This window comes from Chenopodium quinoa, unplaced genomic scaffold, assembly GCF_001683475.1.
Source record: "Chenopodium quinoa cultivar QQ74 unplaced genomic scaffold, ASM168347v1, whole genome shotgun sequence".
Classification (NCBI taxonomy): Eukaryota; Viridiplantae; Streptophyta; class Magnoliopsida; order Caryophyllales; family Amaranthaceae; genus Chenopodium; species Chenopodium quinoa.
Genome location: NW_018742415.1, coordinates 17365 through 35953, shown reverse-complemented (window position 1 = coordinate 35953; position 18589 = coordinate 17365). Strand labels below are relative to the sequence as shown.

At 34.6% G+C, this 18589-nt stretch overlaps 1 protein-coding gene across 1 annotated transcript; it reads right to left on the bottom strand.

The window, feature by feature from the left end:
* Nucleotides 1-1812: 1812 nt before the first annotated feature.
* LOC110706787 (ubiquitin-like domain-containing CTD phosphatase) lies at nt 1813-18354 on the bottom strand. Its single transcript, XM_021884741.1, has 6 exons — nt 17992-18354; nt 5670-5814; nt 3826-3940; nt 3695-3758; nt 2563-2728; nt 1813-2182 (listed from the first exon to the last, which is right to left on the bottom strand). The coding sequence occupies exons 1-6, from the start codon at nt 18270-18272 to the stop codon at nt 1937-1939; spliced, it is 1017 nt and encodes a 338-aa protein (XP_021740433.1). The 5' UTR covers nt 18273-18354; the 3' UTR covers nt 1813-1936.
* Nucleotides 18355-18589: the final 235 nt, after the last annotated feature.

Genomic DNA, 18589 nt, shown 5'->3' with positions numbered 1-18589 from the left:
GGGGATTTATATATAATTATTATGAGTAGTTTTAATTATATAAAATCAGATTTTTAATAATGTTTATGTTGAAAGGTTCATGTACTTATAGTTGGGAGGTTTTAATTTAATTATTTGTGATTATTCGTTAACCTTATATTGATTAAGGTTATATTTATTTGTAGGGAGTGTTCAATCAAGGTTATTGAGGTTCTTTTGTGTGGTTTTTCTAACAAGGATCAAGGTACGTTTAGGTAGCTAGATACCTTTGAAAGTAATTGGTTTGAATAACATGTTTTACATGATTTGATTGGTGATTGAATTAAATTGATTTTGAAATAAATTATGTTTGAAGGTATTTATTTTAATAAAAGTATTTGAATGATTAATTTTAAAATCATGTTTTGAATGGTTTGGATTACTTATCGTGTTTAAATAATATTGGGAACTATTGAATATTAAAAGGAGTTATTGAATCATTGAATTATTATTATAAATGCTTTATAAGCATGTTAGTAATCCCACTATGTGGATTTGTTTTATTGATAAGGTCTTGGACTTTGTATGACCGGGTCTTTCCTCAAGAATAGTCTTGTAATATAAGGAGACTAGCTTGGGGGGTGTGCACACTTGGGTGAGGAATTGGATTAAAAGGAATTGGTTCTTAATAAAGGAATTGGTTTTATTAATTAATATTTTTAATATTGAATCATTTGAATCGGTTTTGGAATAATGAGTTTTGAATTTATTGGATTAATTATTGGAATTGGTTTTAAAAGCATGTTTGCAAATAAATTGAGTTTACACTATCTTGCACTTATCGTACTTAGCATATTTTGCTAATATGTATTTCTTATTTGTTTTGGTTCGCCCCGTTTACCGTAATGGTAAGCAATGTTGACTATTTTCAGGTGGAGTCATGAATGAGCATATGGGAGTCCAGGGATTTGTTTCACCTAGTTTAAGAATGTTGGTCTTGTCTTTATTTTTGAGCACTCATAACAATGTTACTATTTTTACAAGTATTAATAAAAGAAAGTTGAGTTTCCACTGCAAGTTTTGTTGTTGAGTTAAGTATTTTGAGTAGCTTTGCGTAATCACGCGGCGGTAATACGCCCAACTCTATCTCTACGATATAATTATACGTATTATACTAGTATTTCCGTAGAGGGAGATTTGGGGGTGTTACACCTACCCACTATCATATCATATAACTAATATATGATATGAGACAGCGACAATTACCGTTCCAACTTTTTCGCCAAGTGTCGTGCCACATAGGATAACGTTATATAGAATTCAATTTGTAGGATAAAAAAGTTAATTTAGAATTTATTTTCAATCAAATTTGGATAGAATTTTAAGATAAAATTGTTAATTTAGAGTTTTATTTTTAATAAAGTACCAATGTTTCATATTTACAGATTGAATTATAATTTTATTCAAAAAATTATTAGATTATACTCTCATAAATTATCATATAAATTTATTTTTTGTATCCTAATATTTTTTTTAGAGCGAAGGAATTAGTTCAAAATGTACCATATTCATTGTTTATAATATATTCTAATCAATTAGAACAATATACTTTACAATCTAATATAATTTTATTACTATGTGTAGACCTGTCAATTAGGTCGGGTCACGAGTCATTTCAGACAAGGTCGTTATTTCAGATTACAGGTCAAGAAATATTTTTCACCAATATTATTACTATTAGTCATTACATGTCTACAAGTTTAAATTGTCACAAAAACACATCAATTCTTAAACAATTAATTTTGTATCAATGATATCTTTTAAATTTTGACATATAGATTAAAAATATATCTTTAAATTCAATAAACAATCCAGCCATCACACGGGCACAAAACTAGTATCATAAATAAAAGCATGTAATTATTAGCTTGACAACAAAAATTGAACTTCTTAGTAATGTTATGACATCAAGAGTCCATCACACACGACGCCGCCTCTTGGAACTATCCTCAACGAATGATTCCCAACTACGATGATCAAGAGCACTGAGGTCACCACCTTCTGCTATGGAAAGCAAATACTGTGTAAGCTTTACAAGTTCCTTATCATTCTCTCGGTTAGCATGAGCTTTCCTAAAAGGTCTGATTGTCAGTCCATTCTGCGGGTTCATCACGAAATTTCTTCTCAAATCATCGAACATTATGGTGTTTGTTGAATTATAATACTGTCACATGAAAAGGCTATTAGACTTTCAACATAAACATGTATCTCAACAAAAATAACATAGTACAGAAATTTATCCAGAACACAATTAATCCACAATTCTTATTAATCTGGTAAAAATATAGAAAATAAAAATAATAAACAATTTATGCATATAATCAGATTTTACTCTCTTGGCTTTTTACTCGGAAATTTAATTATGTAAACTATCCACAGACATGCTCACCCAAATGTGCATATTTACATTTTAAAAAATATAAATTGCATCTGTTGTGCTTCTTAGCAGATTAAACATCAGTTTAACAAATAATGGAACCCTGAACAGTTAAAAATATACAGAGAAGCACGACAAACTAGAAAGAAAGAAAAATTGCTTCTAACCTCGGGAAAATGAGCCCAAATCAAACCCAGAGGTTTGCAGTCGAACACACCACGTGATTCCGACTGAACTGTGATCATAGCTAAATGGTCCAAAAGAGCAGTAATTTTATAGTTGGGATTGTTGAGCACTCCAAGCTGGCCCATCTTTAATTCAACCCACTTCATACTGCAAAATATCCCAAAATAATAAAGAAAAAAAAAATGAAAATCCACAATAATTGCCAGTCTTTTCCCAGAACAATACCTGCTATGCAACGTTCTCACATTAATCAAAACTATGCAGAAGGTTTTACCAAAATTCTTTGATATGAGCCTGTGACCTGTAACCGGTTCAACAGTTGAGTTCTTTTCTTATTTTCTTCTCCCCACCCTAGCATAATTATTACCCCCAATGCAGCCCTCCCCAACCCTTGCCGGCCAACCCTGATGACCAGCTCTCCATCACTTCCCTATCGAATAGGAACACCGAACCATTTCAACTGCAGCAACCACAATCATTTCCCTCATTCATCCCTCCCTCGCATACCACCTCTGGCCCAAGCACCCTTCTTTCACTTCCCTCTGAGTTATAAAATCATCTGGACAGACTACCTCTCACATAAAAAGTTACAGGTGAAATGTCTTTTTATTAATACTGTACTACATAGTCATAACTATTCTAAGAAAAGCGGTAATTGGTTGATTCCTTCAAAATTTTCCTAGGTATTAACTATTAAGGACGACCTAAGTGATATGATTCCTTTGTTCCAAATTAATTGACACATTTCTTTTGCCACATTGATGACCAATGCAGAAATTCAAGTGTAAATATCTTTAATCAGTAAAAAAATAAATTTAAAAGTTATTTATTCAAAAATACACATTGAAAGGATTCTATTAAGATCCCACATGACTATCTTTACTTATCTATAAATCATTAAAGCTAATCAAAGTTGAGTTTGCGAATAGAGTTAAAAGTTAAAATGTGTCAACTAATTTAGAATGGAGGAAGTATGTTAAAGGTAGATACGGATGATGTATTTACAAAATGTAAAGTTTTGGCCATTTGAACATGATCCAATGTAAATTTAAATACTAAACTATTTTTCATAAATGTAGTAGGCTAAGTTTTGTAGGCAAGAGAAAATCTTGCCTCGTTGCAGACCATATCATTATATCATACTCAGCATAAGCAGCAGTGAGGAAGTCATGGAGATCTGCAGTAAATTATGTCAGATTACATAATACAGATAGTTAACCAATCACCAGAAAACAGCCACTTACATGGTCGCATAAGTTGTAGAGGGTTCTCTGCTGTTGAACGATGGTCAAATAGAGTGTAGTCAATATCAAGAACAAGTAATTTCTTCCCTTTACGACAGGGATTCCGTACTTTAATCTGTAATGAAGGTGTTTGAATAGAAAAAATCAGAGGCAAGAGAAATATTTAGTACCAAACAAGACCAAAAGCATATATCTGGGAGGAACCCCATGTGAAGTACATACTACGTATAACTGTAACCTGTAGATAACAAGCAAGTTGTCAGAACGTGAATTTTATTTACTTATTTGACGTGACAATGGAAAGTTCAGTCAGCTCACAATGTAAGGTTAATCATCCAAGCCACAAAAAAAAAAAAAAAAAAAAAAAAAAAAAAAAAAAAAAAAAACCTAATCTGAATAATAAAAAATTGAAAATTAACGAGTATTAGAGCTTTCAGGCTTCCACTGGTCTTCTAAAAAAAATTCAACTTTTCATTAACTTTGAACATTCCAACATCAGTGGTTTGCCTTCCCAAATAAGCATCACTTTTAGATTAAATACATCCTTCTTCCCCTAACTACCAAAATCAACCCCCATTTAGCCAGGCAGTCATTGGTCACATGTGAGTTGAGACTAATTTAAGAAGGCAAGCCACCAACATCTGATAGTTAAAGTATTATAACTTCTCCAGAAACGTCCAATTCAAGAAAGTAATCCCTCCGTTCCCTTTTGTTCTTTACGTTTGGAATTATGCGCGGTTGTTAAGAAATTGTGTAAAATTGAGGTGAATTGACATAAATTAATCATTCAAAGTACAATTATAGTTAAAAAAAAAAAGGAATTTTGTACATGTGTAGAAAGAAAGTAGAAGAGAGATGAGAGAGAAAGTAATAATGAGTATTGAAAACCCATTAAAATATTATAAATAGTACAATTGCACATGAAAAGTGAAGGGCAATTGAGTATTTAAATTGTAAAGTAGGATAATTTAGTCCAAAATCAATGACTTAAAAAGGAAAGATCCTAAATGTAAATAATAAAAAGGAACACCCTAAATGGAAACGTGAAAAACAAAAGGGAATGGAGGGAGTAATAGTTTATAATTGGACTTCCCAATATCGCCATACTCAAATTGAGTGAAGAGGAGAACAGGAATACAGAGCAGCTATTAAGAAGGGTATTTTAATGAAATAATGGGACAATAAAAAACATGTAACAAAAACGTGTAACTATAACATGACATATAAATACCAAGGTATGAGAATACAATACAAATTCACATTCTCACAATGATGATTTTACTAGGTCAAACAAACTTCACAAAAAAGGAATCTTGGATGTTAATTTAGATTAATTTAGATTTGTTCAAACAAGCGACACAAAAACCAAACTAGAACCGCTAAATTGGGCGAAGAAGCATCTCACCTACTCACACAAGGTTTTGTCAAAAACCTTCCAGCTTAATTAATATGATTCACAGGTTATTAAATAAAAAAATACTAAAGCCCTTTATATTTGATCAGGAAAGTTACAGTCTTTGTGACGAATTTATATTTTCTCGGTGAGTCCCAAAACACGCCCTTTATTGCTTAGTGAGTTTGTCAAACCACTCTGTATATCTTAGTAAATCAAGGGGCTTGACTTAGTATCTTAGTGATTATATTTCAAGATTCTACAGCTGTTTGATTAAAATCTTAGTGGGTAGCTAAACTCCGTATCCCTCTATTGCAATAATTTTCTTTAACTTGATAGTCTACCAAAAATAGCTTTTTTCTTGATACAATTCTATTTTTGTAAAGTTCCATCAAAGGATTAATGGAAATCCAATGAGACTGAAAAAAAGTTTTACACAAGAGCCACAAACCTTATATTGGTCAATGCGTCTTCGCAGTTTCTGCTTGTTAACCTCTTTATCCTTTAAGTCTACAGCTTCATCTTGCCCAAGTTCAAAATCATCAACAATCTCTGGAGAATCAACTGGATCAATAATTAAATCATCTTCAACAGTCCTGCACAATAAACATAATGTCATCAATGTGCACATAATGGCAATGGCCAATGGCCATTAAACTACAATGATTCATGAGTCAGGTATGAGGATTGAATTTGGTCTTCAAAGTTTTACAAGAAAAAAATAAAAGAAAATAAAATATATGGAGGCGATGAAAATTTGACCATAAAGCACGTCTGCATTTTTCTTTAGTCCTTACAAAATAACTAAACGTTGCTGAATTGCCAAAGACAGGGACAGGCAACCAGAGTGCAGACTTTGGAGGGAAAAACGCACATTTGATCACTTACATCACCATAAGACTAATAGAAGTCAAGATTGCGATTCAGGAATGGTTGTAAGTTTTGGAGTACCATCTTCCAGGGTTTATAACAGTAACAATGACCCTCATAGGAAGCATTAAGCAGCATGAAAATTTCAACTCCAACATCATAAAATTACTTCCTAAGTTTTAAACAGCTGTCTCAGCTGCACTGGATATATAACTTTACTCACCTTGTTATTTCATATATATATTGGAAAACACAGTTAACACTTTCACTATATTTGGATAACAATAGTGAAGGGAAAAGGAGGGGAAGGAAAGAGGGAAGGGAAAGGGAGGAGAGGAACAAGGTGACCTTACATTTTCTTACCAAATCTGTCCAACAATGGAGAGATTTGGTTTATTAAAAGGGGAAAGAAAATGGATCTCCCAATTCCCCCCCCCCCTTCCCTCCTTGCATTAGGTATCGAAACAAAGTATGGTGCATCCATTCTTTTTTTTTTTTTCCTCTCCCTTCCTACCATTTCTCTTTATCCAAACATAGTGTTTAAGATAAGTCAAGTATCTTCCTAATAGTGGAGTGAAATCAATGTTCATATGTGAATTTTATTATATAACAAAGCATAATAATAATTACCATTGTAATAGTTCATAATAAGATAACAAAGCGATTTGCATGTTGCAATTCCATTACATGCAAAGCAAGCGGTCTAACCAGAGCCATGAAAATAGGCACACAAAAACATGGAGCCTCCAAAATGTCCATGTTACTTTGACACCTTGTCATAGGTCAAACATGTTTCGACACAAGACACAACACCCAACACTCTTATAATCGGAAATCAAGTGTTAGATCAACAAAGGAGAAAATAATTGAAATTCCTAGTTCTAGAGTCTGAAATAATTCAAGAGAGCCATGAAGCTTACAGCCATAGCACTATTATTCATCGGCATGAAGTAAGTTCATCGGTATTTTTTCCGACATGAGACAGTGTTCACCAGTGACTCAACAATTACTTATTGTTGCTAAAATTGGGGGGGGGGGGGGGGAGACTAAGAGGATGTTTGGTTAGTGAAGAGGAAAAGGAAAGAGTTTAAGAAAGGGAAACAAGGAGAATGGAAAGCTAATCCCTTACTTATACATGGTTGTTTGTTTTACATTAAGAAAAGCAATCACCTTTACAACCACCACCCCCTCCTACAACAACCACCACTTCAATCCACCCTTCACCCTACCACCACCACTTTTGCCACTACCCTCTCCTGCCGCCGTTGTTCCTTTGCACGCATGTCGTCACCGCTCCCTCCCTTCTTGCCACCACAGCTTCCCTATTTAGTAAAACTTTGTAAATCTGGTTATAAGTTGTTTTTAGGGTGTTAAGGGTTGTTCTTAGAGTGTTTGGGGATTGTTTATGGGGTAGTTAGGGTTGTTCATTGAGATGTTTAAGGTTTTTTGGGTGATTTTCATGGTGGGTGAGGTGGTTTTTAAGTTGATGGGTAGTGTACGTGGTGGGTATGGGGTTATTTCCGAGAGGGTTGGGTTGTTCCAGGAGGAGGGAGTTTTTTTCGACTGGTTTCAGATGGGAGTGGGCGGTTCTAGGTGGGGGTGGGGGTTTTTCTATGGGTTTAGAGTGATTTTGGGTAAGTGATGATGTCATCGAGGTTAATGGGTTGTGACTGGGTGTTTCGAGCGGCGACAGCTAGGGGTGGTTCAGCTCGCGGTTGTTCAATGTGGTCGGGTGGTGTTTTCAAGGCAGTTATAAAGCGGGTAAAGTAGTTGGGTAAGGAGTTTGGGATTGAGAGTGATTCCCTTTATAGGGAATCAAAGTAAAGAAAAGTGGGGTAATGGTGAAGGTAAAAGAAACAATTAATTTTGTCTAACAAACATCATCAAAGGGATTCAAGAAAGTTGATCACTTGATTACCTCTTCCTTCTTGAATACCCCAGACTAAACGCCCCATAACACTCCATAATAGAAAGGAAGTGGGTTTATTATTTTCAACAAGACTATGAGGCAAAAACAACAAAGATGGGTCAACTACATGAACCAAGATTTATCTCTAATAATTGCCACCATAATCTTATCCTTCCATTCCCTTCTTCTTATGTTATTCCTTATGTAACGCCCAAGTAATCTTTGGCCTTCACTTACTTCTTCTAAAACCCCCTTGATAGACCTCTCCTTCCCTTATAGGTGCGTCTTCTAACATGTTCTATCCAACGCAATTGATCCCCCCTTGAACATAACACCCAATCTTAGTGTGAGCAATATAGTCAATCGTCATAGTGAATTATTAGATAATAAAGTATAGTATAGTGGTTTGCTTTAAAGGGTAAAAAGGTGGAAAAGTGTTGTTGGCCTTCAATATATGTAGTGTTAGAAGATAAGTCTAATAAGTGAATGCCAATTATTGATTTGATTACACAATGCTCATATAGGTCCAAACACTTGTGAACTCATATGGCTCTATGTGAGTAATTATTGTATTATTAGTGTAACTCATGGCTATAAATACAATGACATAGAAGTAAGAATACAATGATAACACTACAACAATTTCACCCATCTTCTTTCACTCTTTTACTCCTTTTATTAATCAAAACTTTTCTATCGGTAAATTCTTTAACACGTTATCAGCACCAGTTTTCAGTCAGGTATATTTATATCTACTTCTAAAAATTTATAACAAATAATACTATCTACTTCTAAATGTTTCGAGGAGTATGCTCTATAGTTGCCCATATTTGGGATCCTCTATAACAGAAACTCAAACATTTACTATATATACCTCAAAAACAACGGTGAAAGTTCTCTTACTTGTGAATTTACTACTATCATCTTTTGTTTATTCATGTTGATGTTTCTTTGTTTGATCCATGTTGATATTACATACTCATTTTACGTAAATTTTTATCTTAGTTATTATAATTGCTAAGTAGTAGCTTTGCATGCATATTATTATTAACTAGATTAACAAAAAGATGCAGCCTTTTATACTTATTATTTTTCTTACTTTTACATACTTTTTGTGTTTCTTTCCGTTTTCGAACCCATGATCTTTTATAGATATTAGGGCTCTCGGACCACTATGGCTTGCATTCCCAGTGTGATAACCTTTTACAATTATAAATATATATATATGGACCATAATTTTATGCCAGTACGTTAGACTATTATATGATATTTTTACAGTTGTACAGAACAGTAACGGATAAACCTACCTCTATAAAAGACGGATTTTTCCCCCAATTTCACCACAAATCCCTTATCCTTTCCCACTTTTTATCCAAAAATCACCTAAAAAAAAAAAAAAATTCACCCCCTTCTTCTCCGATATGTTCCCCGACGACGGCAACCAAAACACCCAAAACACCCACAACTTCACTTTTGAGGAAGATTTAATGAAGATAAAACAATATTTCCTTCTAATTACGGCGCTTGTAATTTTATTAGTAGCAATATTAATTTTTGTCATTATGTATAAGTAAAACTCACTTATTTTGTCGTTTTAGTATATTAAAAGCTTGTTTTTGTTTTATTATGTATGTTTGTTGTTATTAATCATCATTGTATAATATTACCGTTATCATTATAATTATTGTTACTACTGTCATTGTTGTCGTTTTGCTGTTTTTTTTGCAACTAACATGATTAATTTTTGTCTAATCATATAATTACTCACAATAATAAACCAAGGGGGAGAAAAGACTATATTATTTATGGTTTATTATTATTAAATTTAATTATCACGTGTCTTATTAACTTAATTATAAATATGGAAGAACTAAACATGTGAGTTGTACATATAATTTGTTATTATAAACTAATTATCACGAAATTTGTTGTAGCTAAAATGGGAGACCTTATGAAAAGACAGTTCAGCATCTTAGATTTATCTGGAAAGAAATTTCTGGAATGGAAAGTGGACGCAATGATGAATTTGAAAGCTCAAGGCTTGGAGCACACTGTTAAAGAAAATAAAAGTCCCTCTGGTCAAACAACTGATACTACCACTTCTGCAATGACTGTTGCAAAACCTGTTACTGAACAAGATAAGGCAAAAGCCTTAGTGTTGTTAAGGCATCATTTACATGAAGGCCTTAAAACTGAGTACATGATGGTTGAAGATCCCAAAGAATTATGGGATTGCCTTAATGAAAGATTTGGACACCACAAAAGGGTGCTCCTTCCTAAGGCATTATTTGACTGGACAAATTTACGGTTCCAGGATTTCAAATCTGTAATTGATTATAATTCAACCATACATGAGATAGTGTCTATATTGAGATATTGTGATCATCCAGTTTCGGATGAACAGATGATTGAAAAAACACTCACTACCTTTCATGCAAGTAACATACTGTTGCAAGAACAGTATCGTGAAAGAGGTTTTAAAAGGTTCAATGAATTAATGAGTGTATTGCTTGTTGCGGAACAAAATAGTGAACTTTTGTTGAAAAATCATAACCTGAGACCAACTGGGTCTTTGGCCACTCATCATGAGGCAAATGCAACAAATTCCTATCCACCCGAGTCAAATGCTACAAGAAGAGGTGGACGTGGAAATTACAATGGCCGTGGAAAAGGCCGTGGAAATTATCGCGGACGAGGCCGAGGACGTGGTAGAAACAATTTTCAAAGAAACAGTAATTTCAAAAATTTTGAAAAACAGAAGGGACAGTCATCTGGAAGCCACAAACAAACTCTTTCAAAAGGAAAAGACACATGTTACAGATGTGGCATGACAGGACATTGGGGACGTACCTGTCGTACGGCCAAACATTTGGTAGACCTTTACCAGGCTTCTGTAAAAGGCAAAGAGAAAAATGCAGAAGCAAATTATGTTAATGAAGAAAATGCTCCATGTCCTACCCTTGATGTGTCCGATTTCTTCATGGACAATGCTGAAACTGGGAATGATTTCATTCTTGGAGAAAACAACAATGCTTAGGTTCCCCATCTACTAATGTAACATATGCTATGTTTTAATGTATTTTCTTAGTTCCCTGTATTTAAATTTCTAGTCATGTACTTTAAATCTTTATCATCAATAAACGTTTGTATGATATTATTCTAAACTAATCTTAAATTTATTTTATGAAAATATGGATCTACCTGAAGTTAGTTCCGAATATCAATGCCTTTTGGACAGTGGAACAACACATACTATCTTAAAAGATAGAAAATATTTTTCACAACTAAAGTTGTTTCAAGCAAATGTAAACACCATTTCCGGGTCAGCTAAATTAATTGAAGGATCTGTAAAGGCTTGTATAATGCTTCCAAATGGAACAAAATTAATAATCAATAATGCTTTATATTCGAGTAAATCTCGAAGAAATCTCATAAGCTTTAAAGATGTACGCCAAAATGGCTATCATCTAGAAACAATGACGACAGATCAAAAAGAGTATATATGCCTCACGGCAGAAAAACATGGCAAGAAACATATATATGAGAAATTGCCAGCATACTCTTCGGGGTTATACCGTATAAACATACGACCCGTGGAAATCAATATGATATCTAACCAGAAGTTAGATGACAAACATTTGATTATTTTATGGCATGATCGTTTGGGACATCCAGCAACTGGGATGATGCAAAGAATAATAGCACATTCAGTTGGACATTCAATAAGAAATGTCAAAATTCCCCGATCAGATGAATTAACATGCTCTGCATGTTCACTTGGCAAATTAATAATAAGGCCATCTATGAACAAAATTGCTACTGAATCTCCAAAATTCTTGGAAAGAATTCAGGGAGATATATGTGGGCCAATTAATCCAGCATGTGGACCATTTCGATATTTCATGGTTTTAATTGATGCCTCTACACGATGGTCACATGTTAGTCTACTTTCAAGTAGAAATGTTGCCTTAGCAAAATTACTTGCCCAAATCATCAAATTAAGAGCACAATTCCCAGATCATACAATAAAGAAAATAAGACTTGACAATGCTGGGGAATTTACATCCCAAACATTTAATGATTATTGTATGTCAATTGGAATTGATGTTGAACACCCAGTAGCTCATGTTCATACACAAAATGGCCTAGCTGAATCACTAATTAAGAGATTACAATTGATTGCAAGACCATTATTAATGAGGTCAAGATTGTCATCATCTGCTTGGGGACATGCTATAATACATGCAGCAGCGCTAATTAGATTGAGACCTACAGCTTATCATAAATTCTCACCACTACAACTTGTTTGTGGTCGAGAACCAAGTATCTCACATCTAAAAATCTTTGGTTGTGCTGTATATGTTCCCATTGCTCCACCCCAACGAACAAAAATGGGTCCACAAAGAAGGCTGGGAATTTATGTCGGGTTTGAATCCCCCTCTATAATTAAATACCTTGAACCATTGACTGGTGACTTATTTACGGCTAGATTTGTGGACTGTCACTTTAATGAAACAGTATTCCCAGCCTTAGGGGGAGAGAAAGTGGACCCACATAAGAAAGAAATTGAACTCATTTGGAATGCAACACAACTGTTGATGTTAGACCCACGAACAAATATGTGTGAACAAGAAGTTAAGAAAATTGTTCATTTACAAAGTGTTGCAAATCAATTGCCCGATGCATTTGTAGACACAAAGAAGGTGACAAAATCACATATACCAGCAGAAAATGCCCCTGCACGTATTGAAATCCCAACTGGTAATAAGGCCATAGAAAATGAATCTCAGGCACGCAGAAAGCGTGGAAGACCACTTGGTTCAAAAGATTTTAAGCCAAGGAAAACTAAATTTTGCCTTGGACTACAAATTGAGCACTTGAGTCATGGCATTTTTGTCCATCAATCAAATTATACAGAAAGAGTTTTGAAACGTTTCTTCATGGACAAAGCAACCCCAACCAACTTCCCAATGGTTGTTCGTTCTTTGAATATGAAAAATGATCCATTCAGACCCCGAGAAGAAAATGAAGAGATTCTGGGTCCAGAAGTACCATACTTAAGTGCAATTGGAGCCTTAATGTACTTAGCTAACAATACTAGACCCGACATAGCTTTCTCTGTGAATTTGTTAGCCAGGCACAGCAATGCACCAACATATAGGCATTGGAAGGGAGTTCGACACTTACTCCGGTACCTACGAGGGACACAAGACCTTGGTTTATATTACCAACCAAAACAAGATGCTGCTCTCATTGGGTATGCAGACGCTGGATACTTATCAGATCCTCAAAATGCCAAGTCACAAAATGGATATGTATTCACTTATGGCGGCACTGCAATATCATGGAAATCAACAAAGCAGACATTGACCGCGACATCATCAAATCATGCAGAGTTGATAGCCCTCTATGAAGCAGGACGGGAATGTGTGTGGCTGAGGTCGATGATCAGTAATATCCAAAAGGAGTGTGGAATGAACGCAATAACAGAAGACCCAACCATCATCTTTGAAGACAATACAGCATGTATCGCTCAAGTAACTGAAGGATATATTAAAGGAGATAAAACGAAACATATTGCCCCAAAACTGTTCTTCACACATGATCTGCAAAAGGACGAGGAAATAAATATCCAGCAAATTCAGTCTTGTGAAAATCTTGCCGACCTTTTCACCAAATCACTTCCTTCGAAGAAATTTGAACAGTTAGTTCACAAAATCGGAATGCGACATCTTCGTGAACTATGCTGAGATCAGGGGGAGTATTATATGTACTGCACTCTTTTTCCCTTCGATCAGGTTTTTATCCCACCGGGTTTTTCCTGACAAGGTTTTTAACGAGGCAGTATACCAAAGCATATAATACAATAATATTGGTGTACTCTTTTGGCTATGGGTCTTATCCCATAAAGTTTTACCTAACAAGATCTTTAGTGGCATTCAAGGGGGAGTGTTAGAAGATAAGTCTAATAAGTGAATGCCAATTATTGATTTGATTACACAATGCTCATATAGGTCCAAACACTTGTGAACTCATATGGCTCTATGTGAGTAATTATTGTATTATTAGTGTAACTCATGGCTATAAATACAATGACATAGAAGTAAGAATACAATGATAACACTACAACAATTTCACCCATCTTCTTTCACTCTTTTACTCCTTTTATTAATCAAAACTTTTCTATCGGTAAATTCTTTAACATGTAGCATTTTTTTTATTTTTTTTTGTATTATGAGATTAAAAGGTGTACTCTTCAATCCCTTATCAAAAAAATCTAACTCCTTTTGTTTTGTAATAAGTACTCCACTTCAACTTTCATAGAGTTTTAGGAGAAATTTGAATTCATTTAATTATTATTCAAGTAGGGTATCTTAGAGAATAAAGAAATTAAAAAAATAAATAAATAAGCATTAGCGGGTAAGAGATAGGATAAAGAATAATAATTTAATTTCTCCACTTGAATATAATTAAATTATTTCACCCCATCACAATAACCCACTATTGCTTTTTTTTTTTTTTTTATTTCTCCACCATAACCATCACCATCATGGTTTAATTGCTATCTCTCACCCTTTCTCCATCAACATGGTTTTATTCTTAAACATTCCAATTTATCTAGCCTTCAACCTTTCTCCACCATTACCATTATAGTTTTATTGCTATCTGCCTATCTCCCAAGGTTCGGAAGAGCTATCAAGTGTGAAAAATTGAATAGATTAAGCACAAGGTGATTTTAAAAGATGCCAAATACTTTCACCAAGACATTTTTAATTTGCCTTAGTGTCACCACCATGATTGAAACCTAGGTTGCACTGATACGAATACGGAGACAAAAACGGGTACGGATACGGGTACAAGATATGGCAAAAAACAAAATTTCAAAAAGCGGGTACGGCTCAGATACGGCAAAAAAAAACAACAAAATATAAATCCATAAAAAAGTTTTTTAAAAAATAAATTAATCCATACAACACAACTTTAAAATTAGAATTTCTTTTTTATTAGACTTTTAAATTTATTAGACTTTAATTGGAAAGTTATCCGTAATAAGCTATCTAACCAAAAAAATAAATAAAATGTTACACCGTACACTACCATAAGCACATAACTAAAAACTAGGCACTAAATTAGTAAATAGAGTAAAAACATTTTTTTTTGACACGTAAAAAAAAAAGAAAAAAAAAAAAAAAAAAAAAAAGAGTAAAAACTAGGAGTAATAATAAAAAGAAAAGATAAAAGGGCAAGTCCACCATTTTGTTTTAAAAATTAAGTTAGCCGTCAATGACCTTCCTTCTACTCACTTCTTTCTTCATTTTCCTCCATTAATGGAATTTGAACCTTTAATTAAATCTAAAAAACTTAAGAAAATAGAAAATTATTTCGACTACAAAAACACAATCTAGATCGCGAACCACCACAAATCCAACACGCCGTCGTCCCGCGTATCGTATATCAATGCTCCGATCGCCGCCTTGAATCAAATCCGACTATTGGAGGAACAAAATAAGAGTTCGAAAGTTTTAGGGCTTTTGAGAATTGGGGGAAATCGACAATCAGGTAGGTATTATACTAATTTTTGGGGTTTGTTTTTTTTTTTAAAATGGGTGGTTTTCATAGGAAACGCCACACATTGGGCTTTTTCGTACCCGATACGTTTTCGATCAAGATGCTAAACGTCCCCAAAATGCCTTGGCGTAACACTTTTGAAGGGGACGGTTTGGGGACGTATTCTAGGCGTACCCGTACCCGTCCCCGATACGTTTCGGATACGGGAAACGACACTCCATTGGCGTACCCGTGCATCATTGATTGAAACTATCATCCAGCCTATTGTACAAACAGTTTAGTTGAATACTCAAGTCGTTCTGGCTAGGCCTGATCATGGGTCGGATATCCGTATCCGAAAATATGGATATTTGATATCCGTATCCGATCTGAAAATTTCGGATATCCGAACATTCAGGTATCCGAAATTTTCAGATCGGATAGTTCCAATATACGACTACTTTAATTACAGGGTTTTCTTAATGGCAAAATTGGATTTTTTTTTCCCTATTTTTTTCCCAACGTATGAACATACAACATACGAACATAGAGCAATTGAGCAAAAGAAGAACAACACCTAAACGCCTAATACATTATTTGTAAGAAAAACTAAAACAAGAACTACGAAAAACCCAGATGTTGGTTTCCGAATTGCCGCGGCTGGTGGAGAAGGGAACTTAGGTTGTCGCCGCTGGTAGAGGAGTTAGAGAACTCAGTAAACGCCGCTTATGGTGGAGGAGTAAGGGAAGTCATGGAGGACTGGAGTAAGGGAACTCAGGTATTCGTCACTTATGGTGAAGGAGTAAGGGAAGTCATGGAGGAGCCTAAGTTCTAAGAGGCTAAACTCAATTCTGAGAAAAAAAAAGGAGAGATAAGAGAGAAGAGAGAGAAGAGGAGAGAGAAGAGAAAGCAGAGGAGAGAGAGGCGGATGTGAGGGAATTAGAAATTAGGGTTATCCGAGTTTTTAGGATGAAAAATTGATTATTTAGGATTTTTGGATCGGATATCCGATCCGATATCCGACTTTTTTTTATATCGGATATCCGAAATTCAAAAAAAGGATATCCGAAATTTTCGGATCAGTTATCCATTATTTTCAGATCGGATTTTCGAATTTTCAAATAGTTTTGCTAAGCCCTAGTTCTGCCTTAAAAAAAATCAAGCACTAGAACCCTGCCTGTCACATCCCCCATTGAGAACCATGTTACACTTTCTTTCTAACTTTTTACCTTCACTTCCTAAAGTAATTGTGTTTTCTTCCACTTCCTCGTAGGCCTTGAAGATTGGAAATGGCATCACCCAATCTAGGCGTGCAAAAGTACATTTATTATTCCTTGGCAACTCACTATAGAATTGATATACATAATGTTCATCGCAAATTTTCAAACACGATGCCAGGCTGTTTAAGTGGTCAGGAAATTGATCTTTGCTTGCCATATGAATTAGAGTGGCTTTGAGCAAAATAGCAAGATCGCCAAGATGTATTGATGACTTTAAGATAAAAAGCAGATAAACACTAGAATAAACCCCATTTAATTTATAAATTGACACAGTAAAATTGCAGTCAGAATACGAAAGTCAATCTAGTAGAACTAGGATATTCAAAAAAAGTTGAACTCTATAGTATCACTAGATCAAAGGACAGGATGAATTACTCCTACAATTGACAAATGTGATGATCAACTCATAGATCAATGGCCTTCGCATAACCATGAAGGAGATTCAAGACATTAAACCATGTAAGATAATGTTTCTTTTTATAACTTCCCAGATCACTAGTCCAAGCAAATATGGATCAACTACAAACTCTGGCATGTCCAAGCACTTGAGTAAATTCCACATAACTCTTTATTCTAATAATCGGTAAATACCCATAAGTCCGCTATGTCAAATGCAACTGTACAATATCTATTCTTGGTCATCTTGATGTATTCTAAAAGTTAAATTTATTAACTATTAAAGCACATTTGGAAAGAGGGAGAACTAAATAGGGTATACAGAGTCTACAAAAAGGTGGTGGTAGTTGGAAGAGAAGAGGCTAAAGAATTTTTCTGTTCATTTGTAGGGTGGTGGGGAACTATAACACTCGACTCGCCCAACCCCCACCATCTCCGCAACTCTGCCCGAATTTTTTTTTCTCTCTATCCAGCACCTCTAATGCAAGCATCCCTTTAGAAATAGAGATATAAGATAATCTCATTAGTTTAATACTTTAATATCCTCGAAATGCAACCAAAGTTATTTCTTTCATACTCCGTTTATGCACTACATTTTGATAATCAATAAATAACTGCTTCATCAAATTTCATTGAGTCTATAGATTAAACTATCAAAGCTTAATCAAAATTCATCTATGTCATAACATCCCTTCAAATAAAATTCAAAAAAAATTGCGAATAATCAACTTCAAATACAATTCAATTCGATAAAAATATAATTGAATTACCCGATCATGGTCATTTTGACAGAAGATTTAAAAGGGAGTTGAGAGATAAGAGTGGAATCATCGGCAAGCTTGGGGCCGACAATTTTAGGGTAAAGAAGTTTCTGACGCTTGGGAAGAACTTCGGTAACTTGACAAATACGACGCTTGAGTTCACCGACAGTATCGTCGCCGCATACTCGAACAGTGTACTCCTTTCCACTCCACTTTACTGTAAGCGTCATCTCCTCTTCCATGGTCGCCATTAATGATGATGAAGAAGATGAAGCTCTTTCTTCTCCCATTTTTTTTTAACACTTTCACTCCCCTGATTTTTGAGTTTATTATTTTGGATGAGTTTTGCGAGCCCCTGTGGGGTTTACCGTGGTGACACTTGGATTAATTGCATAGGTTTAGCTTATTTAAGTTGCCGTTCAAAAAAAAAAGCTTATTTAAGTTCACTTTAGTTTAGTTGAATAAAGTTTGGTCAAATGAAAAATAAGTTGCAAATTTTATCCTACACCTCCTTGTAGGTACAGGGGACATTAGGGGTGAGCATGGGACGGGTACCCATACCGTTAGTACCAACGGTACGGGTACTCGATAACCAAAATTACTAAAA